The sequence below is a fragment of the Felis catus genome, chromosome B4 (assembly GCF_018350175.1).
Source record: "Felis catus isolate Fca126 chromosome B4, F.catus_Fca126_mat1.0, whole genome shotgun sequence".
Lineage (NCBI taxonomy): Eukaryota > Metazoa > Chordata > Mammalia > Carnivora > Felidae > Felis > Felis catus.
This window is the reverse complement of record NC_058374.1, coordinates 124,125,382-124,140,293: the sequence shown is the minus strand read 5'-3', so window position 1 is coordinate 124,140,293 and position 14,912 is coordinate 124,125,382. Positions and strand designations below refer to the sequence as shown.

Here is a 14,912-nt window from a genome sequence, read left to right as displayed (position 1 = left end):
GATATGTAGAAAATATGAATAAGGAGCAAAAGAATACACAGAACAAATAAAATTTATAAGCCAAACAGAGTTCGTAAGAAAAAAATAATAATTGAAAACTAAAAAAAAAAACAAAAAAACAGGAGGGGAGAAAAGAATAAGAAAATGAAAGATGAAAGACAAAGCAAAAAGTGGGGAGTGGACAATTAAAAGATACATTTATGATGAGGACCTAGAAATAAACCCAACTTATATCTGTCATCACTATGGATATAAATGTACTTAAGTATCCAGTTAAAAGGGCAAATTTTCTTTGGCCTTATCTTTGTATTGTATCTCTTGCAAACTCAAAATATAAGGTCAAAGAAAGATCGATGATATTCAGATAAAAACTAACCAAAATATTGCTACAGCAACAACAACAACGATGACAGAAGGCAATGAGCATTAATAGAGATAACAGTCACTACATAATTATAACAGGTTTAAATCACCAAGGAAGATCCAAAAATTCTAAATTAATATGCACTTAGTAATAAAGCCAAAAGAAAAAGCAAACAGAACTTCATGAGAAATTGAGAAATCTAGTTATAATGAGATCTTGAGACTCTTCTATAAATAAATCAAGTATCAAGTAAATCAGTAAAGAGAAGATTTGTACAGCATGACTGACAAGTTTGATTTAATAGACACTATACTCAACAAGTGGGGAATGCACACTCTTCAAGTATACATGGAGCATATATGAAAATTGATCACATAAATCATACAGCTAGTCTCAAATTTCAGAAAATTAAAATATTGTAGCTCATATTCGCCAGTAAAATATTAGAAATAAAGATTAAGACAACCATAATGCACTTTTAGCATTTAGAAGCCTACTTTTAAAATAACAATGGATTAAATATTCAAACCTCTGGATTAATCAAATGAGAAGGCACAAAATAAACTCACAGGAATGAAAACGGGTCATAACTACAGATGCCGAGGAAACTAAAAACATAAATATCAAAAAACTTAATGAAATGGAGAAGTGTTAGAAAAATTTATTGAACTTAATGAAATCAACTCAATAATATAAAATCCTAATATTCCTATGATCTGTAAAGAAATGGAATCAATAGTTAAAAATCTTCTCTTAATGACCAAATGTTTTTTTTTTAAAGTTTATTTATTTTTTGAGAGAGAGCACACACACGAGTGGGAGAAGGACAGAGAGAAAGGGGGACAGAGGATCCAAAACAGGCTCCATGCTGACAGTGGAGAGCATGATGTGGGGCTTGAACTCATGAACCATGAGATCATGACCCGAGCCTAAGTCAGACACTTAACTGACTGAGCCACCCAGGCGCACAGACCAAATGGTTTTAAAGACTCGTTCCAATCTTGAACCCTTCCAGACAATTGAAAAACTCATTTCATGAGGCTAGTATACCTCAAAACTAGTCAATGATGGAGCATAAAAGAAGTACTATAAGCTAGTTTTACTCATGAATACAGAAGCAAAAATCCTAAACAAAATATTGGCAAACTGAGTCCAGCAATGTATTATAAAACACACACACCATGACCAAGTTGCTTTATCCTGGAATTAAAGGTTGGTTCAATAATAAAGTCAGCCACCATTACTTAATACATTAACATCAAAAAACATTCAATCATGTAAATAGATGAGAAAAAAGCATTCAATAAAATTCAACACCCATTCATAATAAAACTATTAGCAAAGCAGAAATAGAAGACAATCTTCTTAATCGATAAAGGCCATTTACAGGGGAAAAAAATTACTGAACTGAAATGTTGAAAGCATTCCCTTTAAACTGGGATGTTTAAAACAAGAATGTTCACTATCAGTTCACTATCAGTTCTTTTCAACATTGTACTACAGGTCATAGCCAGTGCAGAAACTAAAGAAGAAAATTTTTTAAAGGTAGAAGCATCATAAAGGAAGAAAATTCTCACTACTTGCCGATAATGATTTAAAAAGTCAAGAGCATCTAAATACATTATTAGAATAAAAATTTAGCATGGCTGCTGGATCCAAAATCAACACATAGCACATGATCTATATTAGAAACAACCAGTTAGAATAGAAAAAATTTAAAAATTTACCATAGCATTAAAAATATATAAAAATTCATAGGAAGAAATCTAATACATGAAGGCCTTTATGGAGAAAAATCATTAAAGTTTATTGAGAGATATTAAAAGAAGACCAAATAAATGGAACACAGTGTTTTTGGCTAGGAAGACTTATTGCTGAAAAGACATCAATTTTCTCCAGGCTGATCAACAGATTCAATACAATTACAAAAGATAATACACAAACTGGGAGAAGATATATATATATACAACATGTTTAACTGACGAAGGACTGGTACCCAGAATTTATAAAGAAATCCTATGAATCAATGAAAAAAAGACACACCTAATACAAAAATGGGGAAAAGACATGAATAAGTACTTCACATAAGAGGAAACACATTCATATATTTAAAAAAAAAAACCCTCAATTTCATTAGTAATCAGGGAAATGCAAATTAAACCCACAGTAAGACACCATATAATCACCACCCAATTGGCAAATATAAAAGATAGTCAAGACCAAGTGTTTGCTAAAATATGGAACAATGGCACTCAACCATTGCCAGGGGGAACGTAAACTGGTACAAATGCTTTCAGAAACAGTTCAGCATGACCAAGCAAAACCTGCTTCTTAGAGCTGTGGTTCTCAATTTTTTGGTCTCAGAACCTCTTTGCATCCTTAAAAAATATTGAGGACCTCCAAAATCAGTTGTTTGTGTGGGTTATATTTATCAATATTTACCAAATTGAAAATTAAAAGAGGCATTTTCAAAACACAAAAATACACAAGTATACACTTGATTAGCTGTCAGAGTGATGATGTCATCATTTCTGGAAAAACACATAAACTCATGAAAAATGACAGTGAAAGGGACAAATAATGTTTTAGTAATTTTACGAAAATAATTTTGTCCTCACAGAGCCCCTGAAAGGGTCCCTGGACCATACTTTGAACACAACCTCCCTGGAGCAAATCTTGTACATGTGCGCCAGGGGAAAGGTACAAGAATTCATTCATTCCTCAAATATTTATTGAGCATCGCCATGTGCCCTCCATTGTCCTAGACATCGTGAGTGTCTCAACAGACAAGATCAGACAAAACAGACAAAATCCCTGCCCGCATGGAGCTTCCATTGTAATTGGCAGAACGTTCCGGGCAGCACTGTTTGATAGCTCAAAATGGAAAACAATCCAAATCTCCATGAACAGAAGAACAGATAAGTAAAGTGTGGGAGAGCCACACAATGGAATACGATACAGCAGTGAGAACAAATGAAATGCGGTTACATGCATAAACACGGATGGGAATTTCAAAACCAATGCCTGAAAAAAGTCACAGAAGGATATAATGCAGCAGGAAACCATTTACATGAAAGTTCAAAACCAGGTAAATCTAAACAGCATACTATTAGGGATACATACATAGACGGTAGAACCATAAATAAAAACATGGGAATTATTAACAAAAAAATCCAGAATAATGTTTACCTTATGTGGTGTGGGGTGGGGGTGGGGGGGGATATAGGGGCATTCTGGGTATCTGAGAATGTTCTAGTTCTTATGCTGAAGGTTGAATACATGTGTGATCATTTTATTTCACAAGAAATATTTTAAAAGAAAAAAGCTATAAGGTTATTTAATATATAATTTCATCAATAAAGAGAGGGAACATCTCCTCGTATTTCAGCTACTGCTGTGCACTGCAAATCAGCTAATTGTTTTAACTGGTAGGGAAGAAGCACCTGATAAAATAGAAAAAGAGGGATGAGATGCGCTACTCCTCACGGAAGTTAACCAGTTTCCCAAAGGTTCAGATCCAACGAGATGGGGGTATTACAGTCCTGCTCTGCCAGGATGAATCAGAGTCACCAACATGACACTGGTTAACCGGTTACTTTGTACACTGGGTGTAATCTCTTGTATAAAGCAGAAAATAGAGACAGGTGATGCGAATTCCAAAATAAATGGTTGGAGACCCTGCCTCTTTACTGAATTCTGCTGACTTTCAATAGTACAAATTCCCTTTGGCACATTCTCCTAATAATGTATTTATGTATTAAGTAACCCCCCAAATACAGAAAGCGCATGGTAGTTATTGTTTCTCCACATTGGTCAATAACAGTGTCAGGTTGGTCACACAAATGTCATAACAATTTTGTAATCGTGACTTTGCCAAGGTCATTGCTGGCAGTGACACTGCGCAGATTAAATAAGGGATAGTTAAGGTGCAATTTTTCCCGATTCAGGAAAATAGCCATAAATTTGTTACACAATTTCAAAACTTGAAAAAAAGAAAAAAAAAAACCCAAAACATCTTGAAACATTCCATCCATCCCCTTTCCCCAAACGGCAAGCTAAAGTTATTATCTTGGGTGAGTTGCTTCAAGAGGTAGATCAGGCCTGGCAGCAAAAGGACTGCAACCCATTCCCAGAAAATGGGGAAGTCCAAAGTGTATTCTCCAGGCCCAATCTCGCCCCCACTGGATCTAACACAGGGCCAACACACTGGAAAGTTCCCGATATTGCTGTAGCTATTTTAAAAATCCCAGGCAGCTACAAGACCTAAAAATCTCACCTTTATTTAAAGTGGAAGGGACAACAGCACCAGGGGGCGCTAAACTGCAAGTGGTGGCAGGATGACTGTAGAGGAGGGGTGGGGTGAGCTGAGGGTCCAGCTACTCTGCCATCTTGCACCCCCCAGGGCGGGATGACTTTTGTATCAGAAAGTCGGACCTTCAGAACTCTGCCCACTCTCTTACACGTTATGCTGCCCTAAGTATCACACCCACACCTTTATTATGATGGACGGTCATTAATATACTGGCAGCTTTTTCCTCCCTCTCCAGTAAGAAACAGAGAAATTAGGAGGGAACCTTTCTCAAGTCCTTAAGGAACTTCCACTCTGTCTCCCCAGATACAAGGAATGAGTGATCCTCTTGGTCACAGCTGGATATTTGTTGGACCATGATTAACTAGTGGATAGAGTTATTCCATGTTCAAAAACAAATACAAGTCCTACCTTTTCTTTTTAACCTGCAAATGCTCAGGCACAGGTTCTCCTGTGCCTTTCTCAGTTCTCCTCCTTTAGCTTTTTGTCCCTGGGTGGTAAGGAGACCAGGAAGGGGGAGGTGGGTAGGAAGGGGGCCATTTCCTTCTCTGTAGTAGCTTTCATTACTGATATAACACAAACTCATACTTTCTACATTTTTTTTTTATCTTCAGGAGTAAACACCCTGACATCTCTAAATACTCTGCAAAGACTTTTTGTTGAACCAGCAAAATCAAAACAGGAAATAGAGAATCCTTCTGTTGTCTCTACTGCCTCATACCTGTGACTTCCTAACCTTCTCTCTATCTAAGGCCAAAGGCTTTATAACCTGTATTCTCAAGACTTTTGAATTTGAGACACTGGCATTACTAGTAGTCAGATTGCAAATATGATGGCCTTTAAGTATCAGGCCCTTGTTCAATTCAATTTATCCAAGGTACTAAATACACAAAAGAACCTCACACTCTGTTTCAGATGACCTTGCTGAAATTAACAATCTCACAAGTGGACATTTCTTGATTTTAGCTCCTCAGAGGATAGGAAAGAAGCAAATAGATACTAATAAGATACAGAAATCTATTCTGAACAAGGAGGCTGATATCCTTGGATCTTAAAGCCTTTTCTTTCTTCATTCAGTTTATAGAAATTTTTCTCCCCAGAATGTTGTATTTCATGTTTTTTCAGGCATGATTAAAAAAAGAAAGAAAGAAAGAAAAGGAAAAAGAGTCTTCTTGAGTTACAGAAATAGTATGGAATCCCAACTCTAACTGGGAAACCTGGAAGGAAGTTGTGCCAATGTCATGTTGTTTTCTAGTGGTGTAAGAATCCTTTGTCCTATAAGCTTGGAGGTGACAATAGTGGCCTGACTTGATATGTATTAATGCTGGTGTTCTATGTCTTCCAGCAGTCCCAGTGCTTAATATCAAATAGGTAGGTTGTTTTTTCTAATGTTAGACAAGAGTCCATGGCTTTTCTATAAGGAAATAGTTTGGAAATATTTTTAGCTCATTTTCCATTTCATCCAATGTTAAAAATCATAACCCAGCAATACCTACCAATCTCACTAAATGCTCAGATCTTTTTAGGTCAAAGACTTCTGCTTGAGACCTACACATACCTATGTTAAATCCCGTTTAGCCCAGTATATATGTGACATATTCTTTATTTATCCCAGAACTCTTAGGAACCGAAGGAAGAGCTAAAATCTGTTTCCCTATCAAAGCCTTCCTCCCACTCTGACCCCAATTTGAGAGAGGGGAGTGAGAATATGGAGAAATGTGAAGGTGACAATTTTCCTTAATCATGTTAACACATATTTAAGTACCAGCTAAATGGCTGATATATAAGAAATAGAAAGACCCATTCTCTACCTCAAAGACCTACCATCTGGCAGAGGGAGAGAACAATGCTAACAAGTAAGGACACAATGTTTCTTAGGCAGCTATGACAGAAGATTTGACAAAGGACAGTGGGGGCATAAGACAAAGGGGTCAAATCTACCTGGAAATGGAGCATGTCAGGAAATGCTTCATCTTGAAATCTTGAAAAAGGACGTGAGTCTTGAAAAAAACAAATGAAGGCAGGTGCGAGTAGAAAAGGGGCCTACAGACAGGAGGAGTTATGGGAAGGAAGAGCTAGCGGTAGCACAGAAACCAAGAAAATGTCCAAGTGTCCAGGGAATGGTTAAGTTACGAATGACAAGAGAAATCACTAGATTTGGGAAATGAGAAGTTATCCCTGACCTTTGCTAGAGCCGTTTTGATGGAGTAGCAGGACAGAAGTCTGGCTGCTGTGAATTAAAATGGGTGAAAAGCATACAGACAAAAAATTAAAAGCGACTAGAGGACAAAAGAGATGACAACAGTTTAGATTTGTCTCCTGGAGCCATGTGCCTTTTTACTTACTAGCTCAGCCACAGTAAGGGTTAGAGAGACAGGCTTTACATTTCTATGAGAAAATGACTCCCAAACACAATTCACTAACTTAAAAACAAGTTTTCGGATACAATCTATTCTTTATGAGACTGCCTATGTTATTTTAAGTGAATGATATAAAATCAACATTTTACAGATTTACTCTGCCATCCATCACTAATTTTTCTCTCATATAGTTCAAAACAAATAACACCTGTAATTGGTTATAATAGAAAAGGTGCTTTATTTTACACATCATTGGTACATAACACATAAAACTGCCTAAAATCAGTCTTGGGAAATGTAACTGTCAGTTTATACCTTAAGCAGTCAAAGACCAAGTCTATTTTGCAACCTATTTCATTCATGGGCAGATTACTGCAATAACTTTCAACCTAATTATCTCTTCATAGGCAATGTTACAAGTGATTTTGATGCTACAAGTGCTGCAATTTTTTAAAATAAAAATACCTTCAGTTATAATAGACCAGATCTCTAACCAGAACAAATCTTGGCTAGACTACAAGTCTTTGAAATAACAGGCCAACAGTTTCACCTGCTTAGAGATGATTATATTTATGTAATTGGGTTATAGAGCAAGGGGGCCTCATACATGCAATCAGATTGTTTTTTTTTTTTTTTAATGCAGATAACAGTGAGTTTATAATACCCTATTTCTAGTTAAACTGCCAAAACAGTTTACTAAGCTAAAACAAAGCCAATACAATATCTTAGAAAATATAATTCTAAGAGCATGCAACATCAAAATCTTTTTACTACATATGTGAACCAAAGTTGTAGAGCCCAGGTAGAGGACTATGGCACAAAGGCTTGTACATCTGAATTGCTTATTCAGCAAGGAGGAGTAAAGAGTCATTTAACTCAGTGTAAATCCTCATATGAAAGATACCTGCATGATCTAGCCCACTGCTACTCAAAGGGATCTTCGCTTAGAAAATGTGCAAATCATAGGAAGCTAAATGCACTTCTCTTGTTATTTACCCTAGTACATTCTATTCATGAACACGCAGCTTAAAGATCTGTTATTAACTATGAATGTCAAGCCACAAAGATCTCTCAATGGCATCTTTCAGTCACCAATAAATATGACCAGTGCTTAATGCACAAATGCCAAAAAACAAAACAAAACAAAACGATAACAGAATCTGGGCTAATTGTCAAAGTAAAAACATTTGTTATTTTCACAAATCCCTTGGTATATAGCAAGACTGCCTTTCTCTCTAGAAAATAAGATGTATTTAGAACCACAGGTTCATAGCACAACAGAGGCATATAAGCAAAGTAAACTAAACCAAATACTAAATAGTTACAAATGTGCACACTCAAACAAATATTCTATTCTTTGCTTAAAGTCAACTTCGTCCTTGTCATTAAGGGAAGTGCTTCAAGATGCAAATTGTTAATTAATGCAGAGAATAAGGAGTTAAAAGCCAGACTTTTTTCTAATAAAGCAGATAAATCATTAAAGTAATTGGACTTGAAACATATACTTACTATAACTTTTCATTCTTACTCTTTTTATAACTAAACACACAAATATACACAAAAAACCCTAGCATTTAATATGTGCAAAACTGCTTACCATTTATTTTAACTTTGGTTAAGTATTTGTTTAGCCTATACCAGACATATTATGGAAGCTATACAAATGATTACAAACATAATAATGAGGTAAGTTAAAATTCTACTAGTGCAAAAAGCAAGCATATGCTAAAAGCAAAGCATATGAATTTAACAAATGCAGAATGAAGCTCTCACCAAGGGAGGTGCTGAGACAACAAACCAGAGAAGCTCCTTGTAAACATTGTTTGTAAAAATACACATTTAAAGATTTAGGATTCATACAGCCACAAAAAAGGTATTCTAATAACACCAGAGTAGTGCATTTATTTTACCTTTAGAGTTTGGAAATCACTCATTATGTGTCTAACAGCTTGCATATTTTCTTCAAGAGAAACTTAATTAGTGAGACACATTAATTACAAATACTGTAGTATAAAAATCCCAGTTCTTTACAAAAATTATATATTAAAATATTCTATACACTTTAAATTAGTAACTGGAACATACATATATATCAATCCTGCACAATTAAATCCATCGTGGCCGGGAGTATTATACGTGAAGCTCGAGGACACAGCTACTCAGTCCACCTGACCTGGCATAAGGTCGCATGGTAGAAACAGATAGGCCTGGGCCCCTGCAGTTATTACGGCTCTTAGTTTGAACCATCTTTTCTGCAGTTACATTGCTCTGTATATTCACTCCAGATTTGTATCCGCAGCAGAACCGGGAAATTCCTAAAAGGTTCAAAACAAGCTACCTGTGGCAGAGTATCCATAATGCCTATCTGCATCTTTAAGGTTGCCATGGGACCTGAGTAAGCTGTCTAATGCTTATTTTTCAGTTGTAAAAAAGTTTATACAATTTTGAGGTAAAAACAATGCAAAAATAAAACATTTAGAGCATTTACAAAAATCTTACAAATGTTTAAAACACTATTTCAAAACTTGTGTCCTGTTAAGGTGCTTCTTTCTTTCTGCAATAAAGAGGACATGTACTTCAATTTTGAATTTTAAATTCGCATGTTTTAGTTTCAGCAAAAGCAAAGTTAGAGCCATTAAAACACTTGCTAAAATGTTCACAGATATACTTTGCTTCTGATGAAAAGACAGCATTTTAGTGCTGAAAGAAACCTTATATGTAAATTCTTTCAACTCCCTCTTGTATTAATGAGGAAATCAAAGACCAGGTACATTAAGTGCTTTGGCCAAAAATATATTCCAATGTATCAGCCTGGTATGAATCAAGAAAACCCATTACTCTTTTTGTATTTTGCCATGATTCTTGGAAAATAAAGAAAATTCAAAACCAGAGTTTCTAAACTCGCCTCTTTCTTTTTTAATTTCTTAAGCTCTGTGCTAACTGTAGGTAAACAAAAAAATGAATCAAATAGTGGCTCCTAATATTAGTATCACAGATATTATCCACTAGAAGACAGTTGTTAGAGAATCACTGCTCATACAGAATAATAAAGTTATAGGGAGTACTCAAAGACAGGGCCTTTACAATGGAGAGAACATCTACTAAGTAAGACAGCACAGTGTACAACAGCCAGTTACTAGAATCATCTCAATACCTCTAGGATGACTGAGTTACGTGGCCTTTAGAAAAGATATTGGGGTAATACAGCCTTCTAGCTTTTATCTTAATTTTACCATTTTCCTTTATAAAAGAGCAGTTATATAACTGTAAGGACGAATCCATACACTAATTTTCAGAGAGTCTTTGCTTCTTTTCTATTTTTATTTGGATCTAAAATTGAGCAAATACATTTTAAGAACAACTTACAAACTCAAACTCATAAGTGCTAGAAATACAGTCAGAGAATACTCTTTTAAATGACAAATCTTCATAACCAGTTACTAATAAATAATCATCACAATAGCTTCAGTAAAAAAAAAAAAAAAAAAAAAAAAAAAAAAAAAAAAAAAAGAAAAACTCAATTTAAAGGTGCTTTTTTATTGTTACCTTGAAGCCATCGAACTTGCGTAGCTGGTCCATATCCCTTTTCATTCTTTGCTGATATCCTGAACACAATGGCAGGCCTGGACGTATAATCGATATGTGCATTTGCAAGTTGCCCAGCAGTTACTATACATGATGTCTTAAGACCACAATAAATCCTCATAAACACAAGTTGACTTGGATTATCTTGTATTTGTGCTGTGCGGATAGCCAGGTAGGCTGAATATTCCAAAATATTTCCAGAAGGTGAAGTTGGAGGTTCCCAGGAAAGGTGGATACCCTCAACATTCTTGAAGAGAGGAGAAAAAACAAAAACAAAAACAGGTAAAGGTTCTGAAATTTTTTCTAATATCACTTATAATGTTGAGTCTATCTTTAGAACACAAAATATTGTTTTTTGCTGAAGTAATTACATTAGATATTAGAACTTTTATTACCGATTTTTTTAAACTTACCTTAATTGGATTTACAATGTTTACTTCATTGCCCACTTTTCAATATCATAACTAGGCTTAAATGTCTGCCTATACCATCCCAAGAAAGGGATTTTTCTTACCTGAAAGCAGATCTTTTCTTCTCTAAAGAGGGGCAGGACCTTAGGATAAAATATAATTCAATTTCATGTGTTCTATTAAAATTCTCCAACACAAACTTTTTGGTTCCATACAACAAGAACAAAGTTAATATTAAGAAGCATACCAGATTTCTCTGACTTTCTAGAATTTGGATGCTGTAATTCTGCTTGAAATTTGGTCCTTAAAACTATGAGTTATTAGCAAGCAATATTTTTTAAACTTTTAATCCACCCCACTTATTACTTAATTTTTCAAAAATTGAAATAGTGTTGACACACAATGTTACATTGGTTTTTAGATACCCCTTTTAGATACCTCTCATTTCATCGGTTACTAATAAGAATCTCTAAACTGATGGTTTTACTTCATGTATAAACTTTCAATAAATAAATCACCAAGACTTGACCGGACATCTCACCTTTGAAATTCTGACTGCAGAAGGAGCTCCAGGAAAACCGGGAATACAAGTTTTAAATTCACTGATTTTGCTGAAAGGGCCTATTCCACATCCATTGATGGCTGCTACCCTGAATCTGTATCCTGTGCCTGGAACAAGATCTTGTTTCTTAAGTAAACTGTAGTCAGGTACGTCTGCGTTTCCTATCTAAAATGTAACATATACAAAAGTCAAAGAAAAAGTGCAATTAATTATTTTGTCATTAAACAAGAAAACTTTTCAAAGAATGAATTATGTTTTAAGGTTCTAGTTCACATTTAATTTTTTCCCTCTGTCACACATGGAATAAACCCTCCAAATACAAAAACAACTAAGCCTATAAATCAGTGATTCTTCTCTGGAGGAAAAGTGACCTTTCCAGTTAAAAACCACTGATTATAAAAAGAGATTTAAGCATATTCTGCACAAGAAGAATGTAAAGGTAGAAAAAAACTGACAACCACTGTAAGCAAAGAAACAACCGCCCATATAAACTTAGAATAGAAATCTCAGAGGAATTCTTCTCAGTCTAACCAGGAACAATACCCTTTGGATACAGGCAAGCAAACTTGCCAGAAAAGAAGTGATCAGCATGTATTATGGAGCATTTTAAAAATTAATATTCAGCAGATGCTGAACAAATGTTAAATAATTGGATTGTATACTCTGGGTAGAAAGATCATAACATTCATAACTTTCAAACAATTTTTCCATATTTTCCGTCTCACTGCACCACTGTGAGACAGGTAGTCCTAATGTATCATTCCCATTTTTAAGGGAGCTTTATCATTTTTATTTTATAAGTGAGGAAACTGAGTCTCAGGTTAAACAAGTGACTTCTCCAAGGTCACACTGTTGAGTGCTGGAACTAATGATTCAAACCCAAGTTTACTGACTCTAAATTTTATGCTGTTTTTCTTTTGGGAAAAACAGGTAATTACTAGGCCCTTAGATATCGTTATTTCTAATATATGAAATTAAGCTACAGCCAGAAATTTCATTAGGTATAATACTAACAAATTATTCACCAGGATTTTCATTTTTGTCAACAATTGGAAAAATTCTATATGAAAAAGAGAGATGCCAGAGGTAATATTAGAGAAACTAAAATATAATGATAAATGATATATTGTCCGTTTGTGCAGGTCTTTGGGAGAGTCAAACTAAGTAGCTATTTCCTTGGCAATTCACTCTCTGAAACTCCCCATTCCAGAAAAAAATTAGTTCAGTGTGCTTTGGAGCTGTTATCTATTTGATAATTCTTAGAGGGTTAATGTTTATATATATGAGTTCTACTTTAAGGGGTTTCAGAATCAAGAGAAAACTGGATTGTATTCCTTCATCTACAGGGGCTATTAAATTTTTTAAGTTGTGAAATCAGGAATTAAAAAAGTTCTAAGAAAAAATGTTCCATTCTCTAAACATACCAGATAACAAAATTAGAGGTATTTAAAAGACATCCTTATCTGTACTGGCCAGACCATATTAATTTTGACTCAAAATCCAGCCCAGTGATTGTGTAAGATTTTTTAAGTGACCTGCTTATGATACAGTCCATAAAAAGAGCCTTAAAGAAGAATACAAGAGGGGCGCCTGGGTGGCGCAGTCGGTTAAGCATCCGACTTCAGCCAGGTCATGATCTCGCGGTCTAGGAGTTCGAGCCCCGCGTCAGGCTCTGGGCTGATGGCTCAGAGCCTGGAGCCTGTTTTCGATTCTGTGTCTCCCTCTCTCTCTGCCCCTCCCCTGTTCATGCTCTGTCTCTCTCTGTCCCAAAAATAAATAAACGTTGAAAAAAAAAAAAAAAAAGAAGAATACAAGATAAGAAGGCATATAGAACTCTTAATTATAGAATGTGAACAGATCCCAATTTCACTCATCCAAAGTGACTTCAATCAGGGTTATAAAAAAAGACCTCATTTGTGACACTTACAAACTCACAGTGTAGAAAACATATCAATAGCTACCTTTGAGATGCTTTGCTTCCCTTTGGGCAGCAAATAAAACTGGCTCACCAAAGCTGTGTTATTTTTAAAAATTCCTACATCACACCACTGTCGTTCTCCTGCTTTCACTGTGGCCACTGGATTTGAAGGAGTCTCTTTCTAATTTTAGAGAAAGAAAAATTTATCAAGACTCTTATTGAGCATATAAGAAACTTCAAGATTTAACAAATCCATGCAGTGATCTACAAGTAGGTATATGGGTAAACACCACAACATTAACAGCTCATAAGTAAATAAACTCTTAACAGATTAGGTCAACTGACAGTGAAACAGGGATGCCAATTCAAACATGGGGAGTGACAGGCATTCTCCAAGTCAGTAGCTCTGGACTATCAACCTAGCTAGAGTTAGCATGCTTTCCAATCAGTGATTTGTTAAAATGCCAGCTGTTTTATAGAACATTGTCATTTCAGAGACTCTCTCAGAAAATGTAATCCCTTTAGTGTGACATTATACCTTGCTCCAAAAGGAGCAAATAAGGAAAAATTCATTCCAAGCTGGCTTATTTCTAGATTCAAAAACAACTAGCAGAAATTCAGTGATCTTTGCACTTGAAATACCTGTGATTCTCCAAACCTAAAAGGAGAAAAAATGTTCAAAACTAAAATGCAATTTGAATATACTTTAGTATATACAAAGAGGAGCAGATTAAACAGTTTTACATTTTTTACCTTGCTTTAAAACAAATACACTTCCTCTACCTTAAACTACTTTTAGTGATAAGTGAATTATACTTATCCCTGGAACTAACCTTTTTAAGCCATCTTCTTTATAAATGAGACACTGTTTCCAGAAGCTCAAAACAAATGTGCACTTCAGTTATTTATTTCTGTCTTAAATATATAACAGCAGAGGTACATGCTTATAATTCACATTATTTGTTATTTAGGCTATCACACATGACAAAGTGAGCTAACTAGAAAAGTCTTTAAGGTTTTAAAAAAAGGAATAGCTTTAAACTTGTTTTCATTTTTCAAGTGGTAAAAACTCTCTTCAACAACTTTTATAAAACAACTGGCTCCAACTGAAATAACAAATACCATTCTGTCTGATGTGCTGCAAGACAGATTGAAGAGAAAAACGTTCCCTTTAATAATTTTTCCCTGAGTCTAAGAACTCTAGGACTTAACGTAACATTCTGGAAAGGTGAAAGCTGATGAAGATAAAACTACGATCAAAATCCATAAAATCATGATTGAAAGGAAACTAAAACTACAGATAATTCTTGAAGATGCTAAGAGGTAAATATTAGGTCAAATAAAAACTCTTGCTCATAGCAATAAAGCTGAAATGACTCAGCATTTTAAAATAAATTAAAAGGT

At 35.0% G+C, this 14,912-nt stretch overlaps 1 protein-coding gene across 6 annotated transcripts in view; it reads right to left on the bottom strand.

The window, feature by feature from the left end:
• The window catches only part of HCFC2 (host cell factor C2), a 49,193-nt gene that overhangs the window by 4,226 nt on the left and 30,055 nt on the right, over nucleotides 1-14,912 (bottom strand). The window contains exons 13-18 of one of the 6 annotated variants that reach the window (XM_023257380.2): nucleotides 14,151-14,166; nucleotides 13,552-13,689; nucleotides 11,570-11,755; nucleotides 11,133-11,171; nucleotides 10,580-10,865; nucleotides 2,151-9,348 (exon numbers count right to left, since the gene is read on the bottom strand). In XM_023257380.2, coding sequence (XP_023113148.2) covers nucleotides 9,164-9,348; nucleotides 10,580-10,865; nucleotides 11,133-11,171; nucleotides 11,570-11,755; nucleotides 13,552-13,689; nucleotides 14,151-14,166 — 850 coding nt within the window. In that variant the 3' untranslated portion in view covers nucleotides 2,151-9,163. Of the gene's footprint in view, nucleotides 1-2,150; nucleotides 9,588-10,322; nucleotides 10,866-11,132; nucleotides 11,172-11,569; nucleotides 11,756-13,551; nucleotides 13,690-14,150; nucleotides 14,167-14,912 lie in introns of those variants that run through there. The other 5 variants (XM_023257378.2, XM_023257382.2, XM_023257381.2 and 2 more) reach the window with 5 other exon arrangements.